Source organism: Artibeus jamaicensis, unplaced genomic scaffold (assembly GCF_021234435.1).
Source record: "Artibeus jamaicensis isolate MK-2021 breed Jamaican fruit bat unplaced genomic scaffold, CSHL_Jam_final contig_1282, whole genome shotgun sequence".
Taxonomy (NCBI): Eukaryota; Metazoa; Chordata; class Mammalia; order Chiroptera; family Phyllostomidae; genus Artibeus; species Artibeus jamaicensis.
In genome coordinates, this window is record NW_026521248.1 from 44,438 (window position 1) to 68,675 (window position 24,238).

The following is a 24,238-nucleotide window of genomic DNA, read 5'->3' on the forward strand; positions in this document are numbered from 1 at the left end:
TTATCAAGGAGGCATTAGTAGCCATGCTAAACTTCTTTTGGGAAGGCATATCTAACCCAGGGCGCTATAGGAACTTGTGTACAGAATAGTACGGGGTGGGTGCTGGTGAAGACCTCAGTTTCTAAAGAGCTGAATAGCATGTCAAAAGTTTTTGCTTGAGCCCTGGCTGGTGTAGCTCAGTGGATTGAGTGCAGGCCTGTGAGCCAAAGCATTGCCGGTTTGATTCCCAGTCAGGGCACGTGCCTGGGTTGCAGGCCATATCCCCAGTATGGGTTGTGCTAGAGGCAACTATACATTGATGTTTCACTCCCTTTCTTTCTTCCTCCCTTCCCCATCTCTCTAAAATAAATAAATAAAGCCTTTTTAAAAAGTTTTTGCTTGAGGGGAGGATATTGGACCTTCTCTGGGGGGTTGGTACTTAGTCCAAAATGCCTTAGGGAGTCAGATACTTATGTTTGATCCAGGGACTCCAGGAACCATAATCATGTGTGGCCAAGGACTAGACTGAGAATGTGGAGCTGTGGGGACTAAAGGTAAGGCTTGTTAGACTGCCTGCTGGGAAGCTTCTCAAGCATGGCACATGTGGTATGGCTATATGTATGTGGTAAAGAATCGGTGAGAAACGAGTGATGTGTTGACTTGAGAACATAACAGATATATTGTGTGTTTTGTCTGTCTGAGTGTATTGAGTGGTTTAATGGTGATTAATTGATATGTGACTGTTGGGATATTTCTTGGCCCTCAGAAGACCACATGATGCCCCAAAACTTGACAGATGAGTCAGGGTCTTGGATCTTATGGAGGGCAGTTGCCCAGCTGCAGTGGTATAAGTAGTTTTTCAGGGTGTGCAAAGATGCCCATACTGTTTCCTCAGAGGGGCAGTTTAGTATATCAATATAATGCCCCAAATAGCACATTTCCAATTATAAGCTATTAAAATCCTCGTGGCAGAGTTTATGCGAAGCTGAAGGGCTGTTTAAATATCCCAATGTGTGTATACTGAGCCCCTTCCAAAGGGAAAGCAAATTGGACCTGGGGTTCTTTCACAATGGGAACAGAACGATGTAACAGAATAGGCCAATGACTGTGAAGGACAATCCTTGGGCCCATTGTATCTCCTCAGTCAGTCCTAATATTGGTAATTGGAGCCCTATTTGGGGAAACCTGAACATTGAGGTTTCAATAGTCAGTGGTGAAGCACCATTCATTGGTGGTTGGCTCACTTACCAGCCAAACTGGGGTACTGAAAGGGGAGATTGTGGTCTTTATGACTCTAGTTTCAAGCATATCTTCAGTGACAGGGGCTATGCTTTCAGCGCCCTGTTCAAGTTTGTATTAGGGAATGTTTATTTTCTTGACCAGGGGAGGAGAAGTCACGAGCATCCATTTGTTACGAGTGTTCCACCAGAAGGCCAAGAATTTGGGCTTGTTCCATGTGGCATGGCATTGTGTCATTGCATCCATTACTATAACAGGGAAAGAAAGAGCCAGAGACACCAGAACTAGAGAACGATGTTTGAGGTGCAAGGTCCAACAGTTACATCTGCGTGGGTTTGCACACCTCTGACTGTTTTACTGGCAATGCCCTTTAGGGAGAAGGACTCCCCTTTCAGGTATTTAGAAGGATTGACTGGAATGATGATGGTATGGACCTGATGTATAGTGGAGTCAGAAAGGCTGAGCATTTGTGTTGTCCCAGTGGACCACTAGACTGGTATAGGCATGATTGTCCTTGGCAGGTGGGAGAATCTCTGGGTAACTGCCAGTTTCCTATGGTAGGGGCTTAGTCGGCCACCAGTCCAGGAAGTTAGAGAAGGGGACAGAGGGAGGAGTGGGGACTGGCTTCGGCAGGAGGGGTTACAAGATGGCTATTGGGAAAGAATATGCACTGCAGAAGAAGGCTGTAGCTGGGAGAATGCTAGTTTCAGGGCCTGGACTTTAGAGACTGGCTTTCCAGAGATTAAGTGATCAAGAACCCTGAGATTTCATAACTCTCTGTAGAGTTTGTCTGTATATTCCCATAAGGAGCAAAATTAGATGGGGGTGGGTTAGTATGGAGTGGGTCAAAAACTGTTTCTGTTGAGAAAAATTTATTTTAGGGAGACCTTTCTGACACAGCAGAAGTGGGAAGAGCATGAGTCTAAAGTACTGGGTGTCTAGGTAGGAATTTCCTCCATGTCAAGCAACCGTGTTGATGACTTCTGGTGTCTTTTGGGTGGTTTTGGCAGTCCCGATAAAATGTAGTCCTGAAATTACGGGCAATGCTATATAAAAGGAATTCTCTGGACTTAGGGCCAAATGGGGCATCTTCAGGGTTGGCAATGAAATGGAGTCATTTGGAACTATGGGCATAGAAGTAGCAGACCTATTGTACCATGCCTATTTTGCACAGCAAGAGATGGGCCTTGTATTAGTGTTTTCCAATCACCGTGAGCCTTAGCAGGGATCAGTGTGATAGAAGGATGAGCACAACATTGGACAATAAATACCCACAGGAGGAGGAGGGCCTTGATTATGAGTATTGGTGTATTGAGGAACCTTGGCTATCCCTTCTCCCTCTTCCTTCTCAGTAGAGGCCTCAGTAACCCTGTCAGCTTTTCCCTTGGTGGCAGGTATGCCTTGTGAGGTGCATTTTTGGGTCCTGCCCCATTCAAAGGGAGGCTGAGGGGGCTCAGGATCTGTGGTATCTCAGAGCAAATGGGCAGATAGCTTTCATAGATCTTTAGGAAGGTTATAGATTTTAGGGTGTTTAGATAGAGATACTGGCCAGTCAAAACATTTTGACAGGAGCGAGTAACAATTCAGAGCCTGTCTTAAAAAACCCACAATAGCTAATTAGCTCTACTTTCTCCTTCCTGTTCAATTATTAAGAAAGGTTTGAATTTCAGTTAAGGTATAGTTTCTGATCTGTTTCTACTTTCTCATTTTACTCCTATTACCTTAATCTTTTAGGTGTTGTTATACTGGAAAATTTTGTGGATGATGTCACTGTGAGCCCTCTTCTTAGGTGGTTGCTTAACCTTTCTGGGCTGTCCCAATCAATCTCTTTGGGATTGGGGTCTCCCTCTACTGGTGTGATACACACAAGGACATTGGGGCAAGCTCCTATACCTCAGGAGCATAATACTGGAGTATTGGCATATGGATATGCTGTGGCACTGAGAAATGCCCAGGAAGCTTCCATGGGCTATTGCACCTACCAGGGCACTGGTATACCTCCTCCAGATTCTTAGGAGGCACTGGTACCAGATGTTCAGGACTTTAATGATATTTGTCTGTTAGTACTTTTAGCAACATTTCCATCAGAGATCGGACCCATGGTATTCCACTGGGTCCGTGGATGAGTAATGACAGCAGTGAGTGAAGTGGTTGAGAGACCATAGGCCTCTACTGCATTTCCCCTTTCATGGTACCTTTGATTTTCTTTTGCAAGGTTATTTCCTCAGCGGGGTTAAGACATGTAGTCCAGGCATGACCCACTGTCTCAGCGCTTGTAGGCAAAGGTCTCTTGTCCTCTTTACCTATGGGAATATCCTTCCATTCTGCCTTTAACCCAGAGCCTCTCTTTGAGCGGTGACAACGGCCTTGAGATCCAGTCTTCTGTCCTTAGCTTTCCTTGGCCTTGAGGTAGTGAGGACCCTCACATACATTAAGAGTCAAATAAGGCTTATATAATCAGTGGTATAAACATTTTGTTAGACCATATGGTCTTGATCATGCTGCTCTGGGCAGATCATTGAATTATTGTGACAGCAGTGACATTTTGGGCTGGGTACCTCAGGCAAAACACAACAGAGGCAATGTGTGAAAGCACACAGTAGCATGAAAAACCGCTGGCAAGTGGTGTTCCCTTCCCAGATGGGGTTACCCATTTCTTTTTTAAAATGTATTTTATTGTTTATGCTATTACAGTTGTCCCATTTCCCCCCTTTATTCCCCTCTGCCCGGCATACCCCCTCCCATCTGTATTCCCCACACACTTTAGTTCACGTCCATGGGTCATACATATAAGTTCTTTGGCTTCTACATTTCCTATACTATACTTAACCTCCCCCTGTCTATTTTCTACCTATCATTTATGCTACTTATTGTCTGTACCTTTTCTCCTTCTCTCCCCTTCCCACTCCCCCACTGATAACCCTCCATGTGTTCTCCATTTCTGTGATCCTGTTCCTGTTCTAGTTGTTTGCTTAGGGTTTTGTTTGTTTGTTTGTTTTGTTTTTGTTTTTAGGTTCGGTTGTTAATAGCTGTGAGTTTGTTGTCATTTTACTGCTCATATTTCTTACCTCCTTTTTCTTAGATAAGTCCCTTTAACATTTCATATAATAAGGGCTTGGTGATGACGAACTCCTTGAACTATCTGAGAAGCACTTTATCTGCCCTTCCATTCTAAATGAAAGCTTTGCAGGATAGAGCAATCTTGGATGTAGGTCTTTGGATTTCATGACTTGGAATACTTCTTTCCAGCCCCTTCTTGCCTGCAAAGTCTCTGAGAAATCGGCTGACTGTCTGATGGGGACTCCTTTGTAGGCGACTGTCCTCTTATCTCTTGCTGCTTTTAAGATTCTCTCCTTATCTTTAATCTTGGGTAATATAATTATGGTGTGCCTTGGTGTGTTCCTCCTTGGGCCCAACTTCTGTGGGACTCTCTGAGCTTCCTGGACTTCCTGAGAGTCTATTTCCTTTGCCAGATTGGGGGAGTTTTCCTTCATTATTTGTTCAAATAAGTTTTCAATTTCTTGGTCTTCCTCTTCTCCTTCTGGCACCCGTTAATAATTCAGATTGTTGGAATGTTAAAAATTGTCCCAAAGGCTCCTAAGTCTCTCCTCGTTTTTTTTGTTGTTGTTGTTTGTTTTTTTAATCCTCGTTTCTTCATTCTGTTCTGGTTGAATGTTTCTTTCTTCCTTCTGGTCCACTCCATTGATTTGAATCCCAGTTTCCTTCCCATCACTGTTGGTTCCTTGTACATTTGTTTTCATTTCTCTTTTCATTGCCATCACTTTTTCCTCTATTTTGCAACCATATTCAACCAATTCTGTAAGCATCCTGATTACTAGTGTTTTGAATTGTGCATCTGATAGGTTGGCTATCTTTTCATCATTTAGTTGTATTTTTTCTGGAGCTTTAATCTGTTTTTTTACTTGGGCCATTTTTTTTTTGGGGGGGGGGGGGGTCTGGCCATGACTGTACATAGTAAGGGGTGGAGCCTTAGGTGCTCACCAGGGCTGGGCAATCCAGGTCCCTATGTTGTGGCGCTGTAGGTGGGGGAGGTGTCAGCGAGGTAAAAGTGCCACTCGCTCTGCTCTCTGCCAGTTTTCAGTCACTTCCCCCACACCCACAATCAAATTGGGCCCTTCTGGTGCTTTTTCCTGGGTGGATGGGTTTGTGTATGTTCTAGGACCCTGCGGATCTCTCCAATGAGAGATTGGGAGACTGGGAGTTTCTCCCACTGCTGCCTCGACCCCAACAGGTGCTTTCAGTCAGAGGTTTGAGGCTTTAGTTCCCAGACAGACCGTGTAACCCTGGGTTTCCCAGACAGACCGTGTAACCCTGGGTTGCACGGTCTGTCTTGCTCCCCAGTTGTTTCTCCCAGTTTATCTGCATGCAAATTCGGACTGCCCAGTCTGCGAGCTGCAGCCTTGCCTGGTCCATCAGCTACTGCCTTGACACAAGTCCTCTCCACCTGGCTCCCCATCTCCACCCCTCCTACCAGTCTGGATGAATGTTTCTTCTTTAACTCCTTGGTTGTTTGACTTCCATACAGTTTGATTTTCTGGCAGTTCTGATTGTTTTTTGTTTTTAAGTGTGTTGTTGACCTTCTTTTGGTTGTGCGAGGAGGCACAGTATGTCTACCTACGACTCCATCTTGGCCAGAAGTGGGTTACCCATTTCTGGTTAATCTATTAGTAAGCCAGTGGCAGCTAAAAGGCATTCCCCTCAGTTAACTGCAAGGGCAATCACTGGATCCTGCCAACTATGCCAGGCTCAGCCTACTGATAGGGAAGCTATTGGATAGAAATGCCTGGGGACACTCACCTGGGCCTGGAGCAAACCCACAGACATTTTCCCTTTCAGAGCCAATGTGACTGGATCAGCTCTTGTGATTCTTACGATTACAAGATGCACCTCAACAGCAGGTGCATCAGGGACCTTTGGGGGAAAGAAACAAGGTTTATTACTTACAAACCCTGAAGGATATGTGGTATGCTGGGACCACACACACAGATGGAGATGGAGAAAGGGGGAAGAGGGTGAAGCAGAGGCTGTGTTTCTGCCTTATGTTTATTGGGGTCTAAGGTGGGGTGCCTAGGGCTTTGCAAATGTAAAAATCATTGACATTACAGTTGACGTTCAATATTATTTTCTATTAGCTTCATGTGTACAGCATCATAATCAGACATTTATATAATTTACAAAGTGGTCCCTCCCAGCACCATACATAGTTATTACAATATTATTGACTATAATTCGCTCTTTATTGGTGAATTTAAAAGATAAATGTGGGACTTAAAGCTCAGAAAGGGAAAAATCAAGTGGGCAAACAGTCAGTTATCTAAGTCCACTGCATGTCTCTAAAACAAAGGAAACTCTGGGGATGAGGCAGCCTGGTGCTGTGTCTAGTCAGGCAGCTGGCAATGTGTCCATGTGAGGTAAATGTCAGACACTCGCATTACAATAGGAAACCAATTGTCGGGTACTTATACTACATCTACATAAAAATGCCCCTATATCCTCTAAGAGAGAGATTGTCACAAAAATGGTTGAGGAAACAAAGGGTGTCCTTCGAATGCATAGCTGTGCTGTGTGATTTTTTTTTCTGTTTTAGTGAGATAAAATTATCTTATGGCAGTGTGTAAGTTTAAGGTATACAGTATCATCATTTGACTTACTTATATTGTGAAATGATCACCACAATGAGTTTAGTTAACATGCAACCTTTCTTATAGATACAAAAAAAAGAGAAAATATTTTTTCCTTGTGATGAGAACTCTTAGGGTTTATTCCCTTAACAACTTTCATATATACCATACAACAATGTTAACTCTAGCCATCACTTGTACATTACATCCCTGCTACTTATTTATCTCATACCTGGGAGTTTGTACCTTTTAACAACCTCCACCCAATTCCTGCTTCCCCTACAAACCACCTCTTGTGACCATACAAATGGTTTGATTTTTAGATTCCACATATAAGAAAGATCATATGGTATGTGTCTTCCTGTGTCTGACTTATTTCTGTTAGCATCGTTTTCCAGATCCATGCATGTTGTCACAAGCATGACAGGGTTTCCTCCTTTTTATGACTGAATAATGTTCCATTGTATACATACACTATAACTTATTTATCCATTCATCTGTTGATGGAAACTTAGGTTGTCTCCATGCTTTGACTATTGGAAATAATGCTGCTGTGAACATAGGGGTGCAGATATCTCTTCAGCACATTATTTTCATTTCTTTCCATTACATTCCCAGAAGTAGAATTGCTGGGTCATATGGTAGTTCTATTTTTAAATTTTTGAGGAACTTCCATACTATTTTCTATACTGGCTGTACCAATTTACAATTCCACCAACAATGTATGAGGATCTCCCTTTCTCTACATCCTCAGTGTTTGTTATCTCCTGTCTTTTTGATGAGAACCATTCTAACAGGGGTGAGTATGTCATGGTGGTTTTTATTTGCATTTCCCTAATGATTAGTGATGTTGAGCATCTTTTCATGTACCTGTTGGCCATTCTTAGAATTTTTTGAAGATGTGTATTCAGGTTCTTTGTTAATTTACGAGGTCTGGCCAGAAGGTATCCAGCCATGTCGTATGAAAACTAGAGACATTTATCGAAGAAGGTACAAGGTACAAGAAACATTGTACATAGGACAACGGTGCCTCATTGCCCTTCAAAGTAGGCACCTCAGGACCTCACATAGTTCTCTCAATTGCCATCAGCTGCCCCATTATATTTTCCTGAATCTCACCGATGGTCTGAAATCTCTTCCCTTTCAAAGGGTGATTTTCATTTTGGGAAAAGCCGGAAGTCACGGGGCACCAAATCTGGGCTGTAGGAGGGCTGAGTGACCTGAGTGATTTAACGTTTCACAAAAAACTCCACGAGACGTGATGCATGAGTGGATGCATTGTTGCGATGAAGTTGCCAATCACCAGTTGCTCATAGCTCTGCCTTCTGCATCATCCCAATAGTTTCTGTGGAGGAATGTTCAAACTTAATGCAAAATTTGATGCAGATTCGTTGCTCTACTCATTCAGTCATTTTGAATGTAAGGGCCACACAGTCCACATGCTCACTCAAAGGTGTCTACTGCTCCCACTGACTAGTACAGTGAAGTCATCATTGTTCACACATGTGGATTCCAGTCCCCTCTCCTTGGCTGCCAGGTTACATCCATGTTGCACAAACCATTCTCACCATATTAACAATGGCCTGACTTTTTATGGATAGACCTCATATAACCTGAATCATTTGGTTTTTGCGATTGTGTTGTGTGAGTTCAGTATATGTTTTGAATGTTAACACCTTATCAGGACATGTGATTTGCAAATATCATTCCCCATTCCATAGGCTGTTTGTTTTCATTGTTTCTATGGATGTTAAGAATCTTTTTAGTTGGATATAATCCCAGTCATTTATTTATTTATTTATTTATTTAGTCACCTGTGCTTCAGGTGTCATAGTGAAAAAAAATTATTGCCAAGGCCCTTATTAAGGAGTTTTTTTACTATGAAAAAAATTGTTTTATTTTTTTATTTTAAAAATATGTTATTTATTTGTTTTTAGAGAGGGAAAGGGAAGGAGAAAGAGGTAGAGAAACATCAATGTGTGGTTGCCTCTAGCACTCTCCTTATTGGGGGCCTGGCCTGCAGCCCAGGCCTGTGTGCTGATGCCGACTAGGAATCAAACCAGCAACCTTTTGGTTCTCAGGCCCACACTCAATCACTGAGCTGCACCAGCCAGGGTAATTTTTTAGGTTGTTATTGTAGTAGGTTCATGGTTTACAGGTTTTTATTTCAGTCTTTAATCCATTTCTAATTAATTTTGTGAGTGATGTAAAATAGGGTTCTAAGTTCATTCTTTTGCATGTGAATATCTAATTTTTCCAGGACCAAGTACTGAAGAAACTCTTTTTTTCATTGAGTATTCTTGACTCCTTGTCAAATATTAGTTAACCATATATATTTGAGTTTATTTATGGACTTCTTGATTCTGTTCCATTGATCTATAAGTCTGTTTCTATGGTAGTACCATACTGTTTGGATTACTATAACTTGAAATCAGAAAGTGTGATGTCTCCTGCTTTGTTCTTTCTCAGGATTGTTTTGGCTATTTGGGGTCTTTCCATCCATATTTTAGGATTGTTTTTTTCCAGTTCTGTAAAAAACTGCTACTGGAATCCTGCTAGAGATTGCATTGAATCTGTAGATGGCTTGGGGTAGTATGGACATTTTAATGGTTTTCCAGCCCATAAACACAGGAAACCTTTTTACTTGTTTGTTTCTTCAATTTCTTTCATCAATACCTTATAATTTTCAGTTTAGAAATCTTTTACTTGTTTGGTTAAATTTATTTCTATTTTATTCTTTTTGATGTGATTGTAAATGGAATCATTTTCTTTATTTCATTTTCGGGTAATTCATTGTTAGTGTATAGAAATACTACTGTACTTTTGTATGTTAGTTTTGCATCCTCCAACTTTACTACAATTTTTTATTAGATAGAACTGTTTTGGGGTGGAGTCCTTAGGATTTTTCCAGATACAGAATCATCTCATTTACAAACAGGGACAATATTATTTCTTCTTTTCCAATTCTGATGACTTTTATTATAATTTTTTGTCTGAGTACACTACTAGGACTTCCAGCACTATGTTGAATAGAAGTGGTGAGAGTGGGCACCCTGGTCTTGTTCCTGATCTTAGAGGAAAGATTTCGACCTTTCACCATTGAGTATGATGTTAGCTGTGGGCTTGTCATATATGGCCTTTATTATATTGAGGTACAATTTCTCTATACCAAATTTGTCAAGAGTTTTTATCATGAACATTGTGACTTTGTCAAATGCATTTCTGTGCCTGTCGACATGATTTTTTTTCATTCTATTAATATGACGTAGCATATTGAGTGGTTTGTATGTGTTGAACCATTCTTGCACCCCAGGGATGAATTAATCCCACTTGGTCATGGTGAATGACCTTTTTGATTTGCTGCTGAATACTATTTGCCAGTATTTTATTGAGCATTTCACAATTTTTCATTGATATTGGCCTGTAATTTTCTTTTCTGCTAGTGAGCTGCTGATTTGCTGCTATCAGGGTAATGTTGGCCTTGTTACAATGAGTCTGGGAGTGTTTGCGGCTCTTCAATTGTTTGGAGAAGTTTGGGAAATATTGGTGATAATTTTGCCTTAAATATTTGATAAAATTCAACTGTGAAGCCATATGGTTCTGGGCTTTTCTTCTTCAGGAGATTTTTGATTAGTGATTCAATATTTTTACTAGTAATTGGTCTGTTCAGATTTGCTTTTCTTCCTGATTCAGTCATGATAGGCTGTATGCTTTCAAGAATGTTTCCATTTCTTTCAGGTTATCCAGCTTGTTGGCATAAAGTTATTGATGGTAGCCTCTTATGATCCTTTATATTTTTGAGGTGTCAGCTGTAATATCTCTGTTTTTGTTTATAATATTCTTGATTTAGGTCCTCTCTCTTTTTTCTTTGGTCAGTCTAGCTAAAGGTTTGTCAATTTTGTTTTTCTTTTCAAAGAAACAACTCTTAGTTTAGTTAATTTTTTTTATTGTTTTCTTGTCGCTTAATTTCATTTACTTCTGCTACAATCTTTTTTATTTCCTTCCTCTTCCTAACTTTAGGCTCAGTTTTTTTCTTTTTCTAGTTCTTTAATGTAGAGTAGGTTGTTTATTTGAGATCTTTCTGGTTTCTTAAGGCAGGTTTTTTTGTTTTTGTTTTTGTTTTGTTTTGTTTTGTTTTGCTAGAACTTCCCTCTTAGGACTGTTTTCCTGCATTCCTTAAGTTTTGGTATGTTGTATTTCCACTTTCTTCTGTTTCAAAATACCTATCTCCCTTGTAATTTTGTCTTCAGTCCATTGGTTATTGAGGAGAGTGTTTATTTCCATGTATTCAAATTTTCCAGTTTGCCTCATGTTATTAATTTGTAGTTATATACCGTTTGTGGTCAGAGAAAATACTTGGTACAATCTCAGTCTTCTTAAATTTGCTAATACTTTTTGGCTAAGGTTTTGTGGCCAACCATATGGTGTATCCTACAAAATGTTTTATGCATACTTGAGAAGAATGTTCACTCTGCTGTTCTTGCATAGAATGTTCTCGATATGTGTTAGCTTCATTTGGTTTGTAGGGCTGTTCGAACCTATTGTTTCCTTATTAATTCTGTCCGGATGATATATTGTTGTTGAGAGTTGGGTATTAAAGTTCCCAGCTATTATTATATTGCTGTTTATTTCTCCTTTTAGGTCTACTAGTTTTTGCTTTAAATAGTTGCGTGCTCCAGTGTTGGGTGCATATTTAGTTGTCGTATCTTCTTGATGGATTGACACCTTTATCATTATAGAATGAACTTTTTGTCTCTTTTTACCATTTTTACTTTAAAGTCTATTTACTTGCATGCATATATATATATATATATATATATATATATATATATACTTCTGCCTGTTTTCTTGTATACCATTTGCTTGAAATATCTTTTTCCATCCCTTTACTCTCAGTCTATATGTATCTTTAAGCTAAAGTTGTGGGGGTGACTTTCCTCACAAGTCCCCCCATGTGCCACAGATGAGAGTAAACATGACTGAGACATAATGTGATCTGCTTGGGGAGGAGAGGTGGCCAGTTTCCCAGAGGAAAAAGGCCGTGAGCAGTGGCCAGTTTCTCAGGGGAAAAAGGCATTGAGCCCCTTCCTCCAAGGACTTTTATTGGGTTGTAATACACAGGAATACAGGGCGTCAAGGATCAAACAGTACATAACATTTCAAAGACATCTGAGGGCTTCAGAGTCTGAGTCAGTGTCTGTCAGGAAGAGAGTTGCAGAAACTTTGGGAGACATACTCCTTTCCTCTCAGACCCTTATCATATGAATGAAAGCACTCTTAGCAGAGCAGATTTCACAGGTTTATCAGGAAGTCTTTGTGATGCCAGATTTTTCCCCAGGACACTCTCTAGCAAGGCAAGGAGCTGCACCTCTCCCCATCAAGCATTCAGGCTTAAGGGCATTAGAGCCAGAAAGCGCTTCTCCCAGAGTACATGGGGACTCGGGCTATCTCAAAGCTTGGGGGCGAGAGTCCATTGCTCTTTGTTGCAGCCCCCAGAGTCCTTCCATGAAGGCCTCCCAAGTGTTCATGTCTGGCTTAGGTTGCCCCCCGCTGCAAGGGATCTTACCTGTCATTGACTTCCGACCAAGCTTTGGGGGCAGGGAGAGGAAACTGAGGCAGCGTTTGCTACCAGAGACAAGCTTTGTCTCCTGTGGCTCGCATTCCAGAGGTCACTGACTCACTCATCCTTAGCCACAGGGGTTAGAGATACAATTCCTAGAACCAGGCAGAGCGGTCCACAACATAAAGTGAGGTTTTTTTTAAGCAGCCTATTGTTGAATCTTGTTTTTTAATACACTCAGCCATTTTATGTGTTTTGATTGTACAACTTAATTTACATACATTTAAAGTAATTATTGATAGGCAAGGACACACTATTCACATGTTCTTAATTGTTTTCTGGCTGTTGTGTAGATCCATTGTTCCTTTATTTATAACCTGCTGTCTTTTTTGTATGTTTTTATGTCTTTTGGTAGCAGTGTGATTTGACCTTTTAAAATTATGTCCTTTTGTGTAATGACTACAGGTTTTCCCCCTTGTGGTTACCATGAGGCTTATGTAACATAAGTTAAAATAGAAACACCCTTCCCTGGCTGGTGTGGCTGATGGGACTGACCACCAGCTTGTAAGCAGAGAGGTTGCTGGTTCGATTCCTGGTCAGGGCACATGCTTGGATTGCAGGCCAGGTCCCCATTTGGGGGTGTGTGAGAGGCAACCAATGTGTGAGATGTTTTTCTCTCACACATCCATGTTTCTCTCCCTCTCTTTCTCCCTCCCTTCCCCTCTCTCTAAAAATAAAATAAAATATCTTAAAAAATGATAATACCCTATTTTAACCTAGTAACAACTTACATTCAACAGGATTTCTAAATTTTATACTTTTATTTCTCCCCCTCACTTTTTAGGTTATTGAAATTACAGTTTATATATTCTTATATTGGATAACTAGTAACAGATTATTGTAATTCTGGTTATTATTACTATATTTGTTTATTAAATTTTACACTAGAGTTGTAAGTGAATTACATACCACCATACTATATTATAGGATCTAACTCTGACTATATACAGGATCCGGCAGAAATGGCACCTGGGTTGAGTGTGGTTGGTAGGGTAATAATATAGGTGTCTTAACTTGCAGTTTTAATTTGAACATTTCACCTAAAATGTCCTATGGTGTGCTTTAGTGTGATATTGTTATGTTACAGAATGACATGCTTATGATTTTGTAATAAAATATTTTTATAATAAAGAGGGGTGTTATTTGTGTCAGACCCTGTGTTTATCATTACCACTAAGTTTTACAGTACTCTCTTACTTTTTAAATGATATTAGCATCCTTTTACTTCCACTCAAAGAACACTTTTTAGCATTTCTTATAAGACAGATCTAGTGTTGATGAACTCTGTCATCTTGTATTTGTTCAGGAAAGTTTTTATCCTTCCTTCATTTCTGAAGAAGAGCTCTGCTGTGTATAGATTTCTTGGCCAGGTTATTTTTCTTTCAACATTTTGAATACACCATCCCATTCATGCCTGGCTTGAAACACAGACATCTGCCCACGATCTTATGGAGATTCCCTTGTATATAACTTTTCTCTTCTCTTTGTGCTTTCAAAATTCTTTTTTCTTTGACATTTGACAATTTAATTATAACATGTCTCAGCGAACAGGTTGAACCCTATTCAGATTCAACCTGTTTGGGATTTTTGAGAACTCATGGGTCTGGATAGCTATCTATTTTTCTCCCCTAGTTTGAGCCTTTTACAGCCATAATGCTAGAAATATACTTTCTGGCCCTTTGTTGTTCTTGTCTCCTTCTGGAATTACCACGGCAAAAATATTGTTTCTTTTTTCTTTAATTAATTAATTAATTTTTAAAATTATTTTTCAACTATAGTATTCTTTCTTTTACAACCTTCCCAGCCCACCCCCCGGTACCCCCCACCTACCTCCCCTTTCCACCCCCCTTAGTTGTTGTCCATGTGTCCTTTATGCTAGTTCCTGTAAATCCTTCCTTTTTTCCCCCTGAAATTCCCTCCTCTCTACCCTCCGGTCGCTGTCCCCCTGTTCTCGATTTCAGTGTCGTTGTTTTTATTTTGCTCGCTTGTTTGTTTTGTTATTTAGCTTCCTGTTAACGGTGAGATCATATGGTAGAAAATATTGTTTCTTATGATTGTGTCCCATATGTCCTGTAGGCTTTATTCACTTTTTCCTTCTGACTGGGTGATTTCAAATATCCTGTCTTCTAAGTCACTGATTCTTTCTTTGGCATATTCAGTCTCCTTTTGAAGCTGTGTATGGAATTACTCAGTTAAGTTACTGTATTTTTTTTTTAGCTCTATGATTTCTGTTTTTAAAAATTGTTTCCATTTTCTTTAACTTCTCATTTGTCTATGTATTATTTTCCTAAATTTGTTGTGTGTGTGTATAGTTCACTAATCTTTAAAAGGATTATTCTAGGCCCTGGGTTGATAGCTCAGTTGGTTAGAGTGTTGTCCTGATGCACCAAGGTTGGGCGTTCACACACTGGTTAGGATACATATAAGAAACAACCAACGAATATATAAATAAGTAGAATAACAAATTGATGTTTCTGTCTCTCTCCCCCCTTCCTCTCTCTATAATCAATAAAAAAATAATAAAATGATTATTTTGAATTCTTTGACAGTTTGTGGATCTCCATTTCTTTAGGGTCAGTTATCACAGCTTTATGAGTGTCCTTTGGTGGTGTCATATTTATCTGATTTTTCATGATCTTTTACTCCTTATGTTAATGTCTGTGCATTTGAGTGAATGGTATCCTCTTCCAGATTTTACAGGTTCGATTTGGTAGAGAAAGTTCTTCACCAGGCAGCTCAGTTTGGATTTCTGGATGCGTCTGCTGGTAATGTCTTTGGGCAGTTGGGCTTGCTGTCAGGGTCTGTTTTGGGGTGAGTCCGCTGCCTGAGCTGTGAGGTTGGGAGGTGTGTGCCACTGACTGAATACAGTTGAATAAGACTGTTGGCACAGTTCTCTGCCTATGTGAAAGCTGTAGGATGGGCTTCATGGTTGCCTGGGTTCTGCGGTCAGCCTTCCTATATTATAGTCAGGACTGGGTACTAAACAGTAGGTGGGATTATTTATTAATATTATAGAATTACAACTCTGGAAATCAGACTCTCCCTTCTCAGGCTTTGTTTTTGCTACTTATTCTAATTGTTTGTTTTAGTGACTTTTAAACTCATTTTGTAGCTTATATTCTTTGTTATGTGTGGCTACTAAAGTGTTTCTATTATTGTAGTGATCAGCTAGTGATCAGAGTTCCTAAAAGTGAAAACCACCCCCTCCCCCAAATGGCATCCTGGCTTTTGCAGATGGTTTCTGTGTGTTGGGGAAAACTTTGAACTTCTAACCAGAAAATATGCAACTCTACCCCAATGGGGAACATGAAAGTCAGACAAAATGTGGATGTTCAGAGTCTTCTTCGATTTTTTTTTTTTAGAGCATGCACCCAGCTCTGGATATGTGCTTGGCCTTCTCAATTCCTAAGACCATGTGGGAGCTTTTCAAGGTTCTTATTCTCTGTATCCCCCAGCATTTCTTCGTAAGCTTTTCAATTTGTCTATTATTTACCTCAATTGTTATTAATGATTTAAGTATTTTTGAAAGCACTCCCCAAGCAGTTGCCTCCAACTTGGAAAAATTCCAAGTAGGGCAAATTAATAAAGGCGAGCCCTTTGAGCTGATACTTCAGAAAGCTAAAATATAGGACTAAGCCACCAACCTCAATTCTTGGAATAAAGTCCATTTTGCTCCCTCTAGTAATAGAAACCAATACCTGTAATGTGGGCTGTTTTCCAAGATGTTACTAAAAAGAAAATGGGATAAGGCCGGGGTAAGTTTTCTGTTTTTTTTTTTTCTTGTCTGGTTGCTGTTAACTTCAGTTTTTAGAGTTCTGATTAAGTTGATTCTGATATATTTTTTTGTTCATTTGGCCATCGTAGGGTAGTGGAGTCAGTCTGGCTTCCTCACCCAGGTGTCTGGGTAACTAAGGGAAGCAGTTTCCCATAGCCTTAAATGAGCCTGATAAGTAGTGTTCTCGTAGCCTTGAGACTGGGTCCGATAAGCCGTTCCCATAACATTAAGTGGGTTCGCATGTGTAGAATTATGCTGTTATATAATTTTCTGGCTTGAAACTGGCTTTGTTTGCCTCTAGTACTTAAGGCAGCAGGGGCTCCCTGCTGGGTATCACACTGGGGAGCAAGGGCCATAACATGTGCCACGCAGAGGAGACAGGTAACATGCAGTGTGCCACACAGAGACATGCAGGGGGGCATGCAGCTTGCAGCATGTCAGTTCAGACATACCCTTAAATAAAGGCATGTCAAACCTCCCCATAGCTCTGTGCATTTCTTCCTTCTGTCTGAATACTGTGAACCTGTCAGGCCTTGATCAGCTGCAACACAGCCAGTTTATTTGTTGCTTTTGTGGAAGAACATGCTTTTGGAATTCCCTATGTCACACTATTTTCATTGACATCACTCTGCTTGTATTAAAATATGATTTATGAGTATATTAAAACCATGTTCTACAAATGTAAAAGGGCTGAGTATTGAAAATGTAGCAAGAAGTATGGTGATGATGGAAATGATATACACAAAGAATCAGAACCATTAACATTGCATGGTTCTCTCTTCAAACATAATTTTAATAATGTATGTTGTTGGCCAGTATGGTGTAATTGTGAGTTAGGAACAATTGGGCCAAAAAGAGCATTTTTACCCTGAAGAATTCTATCAGTGGAGGAGATTCTGTAGATTTTATTTTATTTTTTTTTTGTGGGAAGATGAGGGACTATGAACTTGGACATCAATAAATGTCACATTACAGTGGTTTTCCAAATACGTTAATCAAATTTTAATGTTTGATGTGACTTGGACTAAGAGGGAGTGACTGGAAAGGTCACGGATGGTGAGGTTCCAAGCTTCCCATGTCTGTAGTCAACCACTGCAGTCTCATCTGTTTAATATATGTATTAGGGATATATGAAAAGTTTTTGCAAATTGATTTCCATCACTAAAAACTTATAAAATCACAACATAGACTGATATGCATGACTATGATATGGAATGGAATTAAGGGTTACACTAAATTAGATTAGAAGGTTATCCCAGACTTAATCTGATTGCAAAATCCCAGGGGGCAAGGGCTGTAGGCACCCTTGCTTTCTAATCCTTTTAGTGTCTTACTCAAGGTAGGCCCTTTGTAAATATCTAACATCTCAGCTGTGGAAGAAAATATGGTCAGATAAGTCTGTGGAACAAGATTATAATGAGTTTTGAAGTCTAAAAGTGATTAAAATTACTGTGAACAAAATGTCACAAAATAAGCACGCAAAATATAACCAAAGACATTGAGATTGAGAACAGGCTGGCAGTGACCAGAGGGGACAGGGGAGGGAATTTCTGGGGAGAAGGGGAAGGTTTACAGGAACAAATATAAAGGACACAGGAACAATAACAAGGGGGGTAGAAATGGGAGGGTGGTGGGGAGCACTGGGAGGGTGAGCTGGGATGGGACTAAAAGGCAGAAAACTGTACTTGAACAATTAAAATAAAATGAAATTTAAAAAAATGTCATCGTACAAAAAAGAAAAAAAGCTTAGGGAAATAGCAGGTGGTAAGAATCATAGCAGAAGACAAGCATTAAGACCAGCTACTAGGATGCTACTGATGTTTTGGTCAATTCATGGTCTTTAAAAAGCCATCACTTTTAGGTTTTGGATATATTTGGGGAAGTGAATTAAAAGGATCAAATACAATTCTTGCCCTCAAAGAGTTTCAGGTATGTACAAAGGGCTTCATTAGAGAGAATGAGTAGGTAATTTCAAGGAGGACCAAGGTACAGAAGAGCAGCTCTGGATCTTCTATCTTGAACTTTTCTGAAATACCTGAAGACTTCAAAAAGGGAAAGAGGCAAGTCCATATGGTTACAGCCAATTGTGAAATTGTAAAAACTGAGTTATTATAATATTTGTGACAATAGTGTTATCCCTAAGGAGGGGGAATGAGGGAGCCTTCTTGGGGTGCTGGGAATGTCTTGATGTAGGTATTAGGTTTCATGGCCGTATTAACAAATATGTAATTTATATAAGTTTTAGCAATTGCTATAATTTTTAAAAGTACCTTGTTATGATATTTTGAACAACACTCTGGGGCGTGATGCTTACAAAATGGATACTTAGACTTATAATTTATACTTAAAATTCCTCCTTGAATATAATAATTAAAAATTTTATAGCATAAAAATCAACTCATATTTACATTTCCTTGGTTAGTGACATACCACATTAGCTTTTGCTTTGTAGGAAACTATACTTAAGAAGCTTCCCTGTGGTTACAAATGTTTCCATCTTGTGATTTCCTTTCTCATCTTCTAAATGTCAAGTGCAAGCTGTTCTGCTAAGGAGGAAAAAGCCAGCTCCTTGATATCTGCAGACAAACTATTCCCAGTACTTGACAAACTACACTACTGCAAAGAGTTTGGTCTATCACTTTGGAGCAAGTGTTCCCATTTTGTGTCATACTAGTATCATTCAAAAGCAGCGCAGAAAGTAACTTCTTATTGATAACACCCTGAGGTTGTCACCAGACAATTTCTGATTTCTTTACTGATAAATAGTCCCGACATTCATAAGAAAAAAGGAAACATAATTTACCTTGTTAAAAAGACCATAATTAGTAAGAGTTTATGTAGCATGTTTATTAACTAATCATAATAAAATTAAGACATGGTAGAAGAAATCTCTTGGGTTTAAAAATAGCTTTATTTAGCATACCAAAAACATAGAAACATAAGAAAAACCTTACCTAGTATAAACATAAAAATAGTTAAATACGATAATTTAATGTAAACCAGGCGTTTCAAAATGTGAAATATTATAATAAAATACATGCTATTTACACAGAACCAAGTTAAAGCAACCTCCAGATCATCAATCTTGAAGTCATAATTAACAATGAATCAAACACAATATCAGTATTTGTACTATTCGGTAGAAAAAAAGAAATCATTTGATTTATTTTAAATGGATACAATTCACTGTGGCATTCAAAATGGGGAGACAAGATAGTGCCAGTTCTATGATTCCAGACACCACCACTGCATGTGGAGATTTAGAAACCATTCCACTGGAAGATCTACCATTAAGCCCATTCTTTATTTAAATGCAAACTGGTTGATTCAATTTAGATACTGCTTAAAAAAGATACTAAATATATCTGCAAAAATAAACCTTTATTGAAAATGACCAAAGGTGAATGTAATATCAATCAGGTAAGAAAGGCAAAAGCATAAAAATATATATTGTTCCAGACAAGCCCCTTTAATTATAACAAATGTTAAGAAATTCAGTTTATAAAACCAGATGGGGTAGCAAAGAGTTTTTAAAAATGTAAAACCCAAAGCAAAATCAAACCAAACCAAACAAAGCTAAGAGAATGCTTCTTGAAGAAAGTGGTATTTTGTTTATCCTGTCATCATGATGCCAATGCTGCCAGGGGACCTGGGGCTGATGCCAGTCATCACTATGGAGTAGAGTGCTTTCTTTGACTAACCATCTAAAAAGCGATGGTCATTGATCAGTTTAAGAATTTGGTTTTTGCTTCAGGGATCAACATTCATCGCTATACTGCAATTCAGGTATCTCTAAGAGACAGAATCAAATCCATTATCAGGAGTTGAAAATGTAAAGTAAAGTTGCAAGAATACACACGTAGTAAGGTTCTATTCTGCTCCTTTGTCTAATCTTGCAATTCTCAGACTTTTGGTCTCCAGACCTCCTATACTCTTAAAATTTATTGGGGACCTGGATGCCAAAGAGCTTTTGTTTATGGAGTTGACATCTATCCATATTTGCCACATTAGAAAATGAAACTAAAAACTGATAAAGTCTTTATACATTAAAAAATTAAAAAGCCCTTTGCATGTTAACATAAGTAACGTTTTAAAGAAAAAAAAAATAGCTATATTTTCCAAAGTAGAAAAAAGATCTGTGGGAAGAGGGCATTGTTTTAATTTTCAACAGTTTTGAGACAGAGCATTAGAGCGATTAAGACGAATAATGTTTGTGTTATTGTGAAAATAGTTGTGACCTCGCAGATACCCTGAAATTAGCCTCTGAAGGACTCCCAGGAGCTCATGGGCCACACTTTGGAAAACCACTGGTTTAATCTAAGACCTAATATGAATGACCTAAAAAAGTGTACACAAAAGGAGCGTTGCTTTTCATTTTAAAATAAACCAAAATATCCATCCATACACACAGAAGTCACTGTAGCAAACACTTCCACTTGCGGCTTTCACTAGAAGCCAAGATCACCATGTACTCATGACCAAATTCAAAACAATATTGTCATTTCTGCTGAGACCACATCAAGATGAATTCATTTTCAGTCCATGAAAGCTAAAAAACCTATTAACTAAGTACACACATTTTAGATACCTTCCTAACATTTGCTTAATCCTGTTTGTGCTGAGCTGGCTATGGTCTTTAAGTTGGGACAGCCTTGGTATAGACTAGAGAATGAGAGTTTAACTAACAGCCCTTACACTCAGATTAGGAACGTGTTAGCAATTTACAGAGCAGCAGTCTGCTCTTTTTCTCACTATGTGAACATTCTGATAAATTTTAGAGAAAGAGAGGGAGACAATTCTCTCTCAAGCACAATAAGAACAATGCTATGGTCTTACACTTAGATGACTCTTCACATCTCACAAATAACTTTCATGCACACCATTTCATTAGATCCTTTGAAGCCACTGGAGAAAGGCAGGACCCACGATTTTACTGCATTTTCAGAGTTAAGGAATTTGAGGATCAGATATGGGTGTTTCCCAAAGTACCGTGGCAAGTATGTTGCAAAAAGGGATTAGAATTCATGTCATTTCAGTGGTAGTTTAAGATTTTCCTTAGCATTCCCTCTTCCTTTGGTTCCACAGCAAGACTGAGGGAGGGGTCAGTGGAGATGGAGATGGAGGCAGCAGTATATGACACTTTTGAAACCTGCATTCTGTGGCCTCATCCACCATTTTACCCAACACTGAGGAGGCTTTTGGGAGTAGCAGACACATCTCCCTGACTGATATAATGAATTTTCCACCAGTACATACACTGTGGAATTTCAAATGAAAACAACTGACTTAATTTTTTCTTTCTGAGCTAGTTTGTGTTGGCAGTTCATTCACAGCCTGTTCACTCTGCTCCAAGGGAAAAGTAAAAAATCCTGCGATTAAAAAAAAATCTGATGAAAATACAAAATGAAATAGCAAAGACAATGAGAGCTCTATGAAGTTATTAGAATGAGATTTATTGTGCACCTGGCACAACACACTTAGCAATCTTCCTCCACCAACTGGAGAGCAATATAAAAATCACAGTTCTTAATTTAATGGGAAATTGCCTCAATCATCTTCAGGCAAAGACTTCAGTCTATACAAAAACATTAAGAAAATAATTTCAATAATTTCGACTAAATTCTTAGGTGCTTGAAGATTCTGTGGTGATAGGAGAGGAAGTAGACAGTAGAGTAAAATGCAATGAAACAGCAAGAAGAAAATAATTAGTGTCACCAAAGAGCAAAGGAGAAGTCTTTATGTATTCACTATCGTTTATACCTACACTTACTTTAGAAATTATGCTGTTGGAAGGAAATCCTCTCCACCAAGATGTTATTACAGATAGCATGAGACATTCAAAGATAGTAAGCAAACACTGTTTAATTGGGGGTGGGACAGTCAACAACAAAAATCTCTCCTACAAAACTAGCCAAATGCCACTAATGACCAATAATTTTCTTGCTATGCACTATAAGCAAGTTATTACTTACCGTGCCTTCCCTCTGTCTTTCTGAGATGTTCTGAAAATCAAGATGGACTACATGCATTTTTTTTCCTTTTAAGGTAGTTGAAGAAAAACGTTAATAAAAGCCAGTAAGAATTAGAAAACATGCTGAGTTCATCTTACTTTCAAAATTTAACAGCATATTGCTATCTATTACACACATTGGTGACCCCCCAATTTTGGTGAGTAGTATTCTTTTTACAGGCGATTTAGACAAAAGTTATTAGCTTTTTAAAACAGTTGCACATATACTGGGCTGGCATACACATATGTATATATGTATATATACATGACACACATATATATGTATAACTCATCACATCACATGAAGACCTCCACTGTTTTTCCCTCTTCATGTATTTCCACTAGCTAAAATGAGCACAAATAAGGATTTTGTAGTTGGAAACAAAAACTAATGAAAATCAAATCAGAAAACGTGAAGTGGTATGCTGTCAGAGTCCAATAAAATACTCAATACACATTTATGTAGTGGTAAAGTGCTAGAAAGTTCTTTCATTAGTATTCCAAAAATGATTATAGTAAAAAGAAGGTTGCAGTTTCATTTGATAGTGGTGACCACAGGCACCATAGCAATAGCATTGGCTGAGTTGGAGTTGATGATGTCCTCATACTCTGCGGGTGGGTCTAAATGAGGTTCTGTTCCACTCCTCTGAAGGTTCACCTGGCCAGTGGCTTCTTCATAGGTTGGTGGAGGATCACAGTTGGACAGGCGAGTAGAGACAGAATCTGAACGCCCAACTACATATTCCAGAAAGCCTGGTGACATTCCACTGCTATCAAACACTTCATCTGGTGGAGGAGATGGAGTAATAATATTAAGATGCTGGGGGAAAGGGATGTGACTTTCAGTCACTGTCTGCCTGCGAGTTTTGTTTCTTAGGAAGCATCTCCAGATTAGGAAAATGACAAGGAGGATAATAAAGAGGCCAAAAATTAATGGAAAGGTAAGATAAAACTGAAACCAGTCACTTCCTCTGTTACTCTCTCCTTGTTGCGCTTTTGTATAGGTGTTCCAAAACTCTTTCTGAAAATAAAAGACAAAATACATTGAAAATCAGTATGATAAAAACATAGGAAATATCAAATGAAAAAATCTGTTGGTTCTGTTAACATAACGAACAGAAACCCCAAACCAGACGTATTGGTTTAAATGACCTACAGCTTACATTTTTCATGACAAAAGGTTACAAATAAATCATGGTGCTCACTCTGGATCCTTCCTAAAATAGCACGAGTCTTTTCCAAGACTTGGAGTTATTTGTATTTTCAGCTATGAAATTTTATTTTTTCATTTACAGAATTTTAAAAAATCTTTCAATTACAGTTGACATAATATTTTATTAGTTTCAGGTGTACAACATAGTGATTAGACAATTATATGACTTACAAAATAATCACCCCAATAAGTCTAGTACTGATCTGACACCATACATAGTTATTATAATATTATTGGTGATACTCCCTATGTTGTACTTTACATACCTGTAAATATTTTAATAACTGGCAGTTTGTACTTTTTAATCTCTTCATCTTTTTTACCCCCCAACCCCCTCCCATCTGTCAATCATCAAATATTTCTGTATCCATGGGTGTATTTGTTTTGTTTGTTCATTTCTTTTGTTTTATAGACTCCACATATTAGTGGAGATCATGTGGTATTTGTCTTTCTCTGGCTTATTTCACTTAGCATTACATCCTCTAGGTCCATCCATACTATCATAAATGGCAACATTTCTTTCTCCTTTTTTTCAATGGCTGAGTAACAGTCCATTGTATATGTATACCAGCTCTTCTTTATCCATTCATCCATCAATGGACATTTATATTTATGATGCTTCCACATCTTGGCTGTTATAAATGATGGTGCAATGAACATAGGTGTGCAGATGTCATTTTAAATTAGTGTTTTGGATTTCTTCAGCTAAATATCCAGAAGTGGATTTGCTACACTATACGGTAGTTCTATTCTTAAGTTA

General features: G+C 38.8%; 1 protein-coding gene across 1 annotated transcript; it reads right to left on the reverse strand.

Annotated features, from left to right (window-relative positions):
• Positions 1–19,223: 19,223 nt before the first annotated feature.
• On the reverse strand, positions 19,224–23,286 carry PRRG1 (proline rich and Gla domain 1; the record flags this gene model as incomplete). The annotated part of the gene is made up of 1 exon (XM_053666732.1): positions 19,224–23,286. A coding segment is annotated over one exon (486 nt), but the record flags the coding sequence as incomplete, so codon positions are not given.
• Between the last annotated feature and the right edge of the window lie 952 nt (positions 23,287–24,238).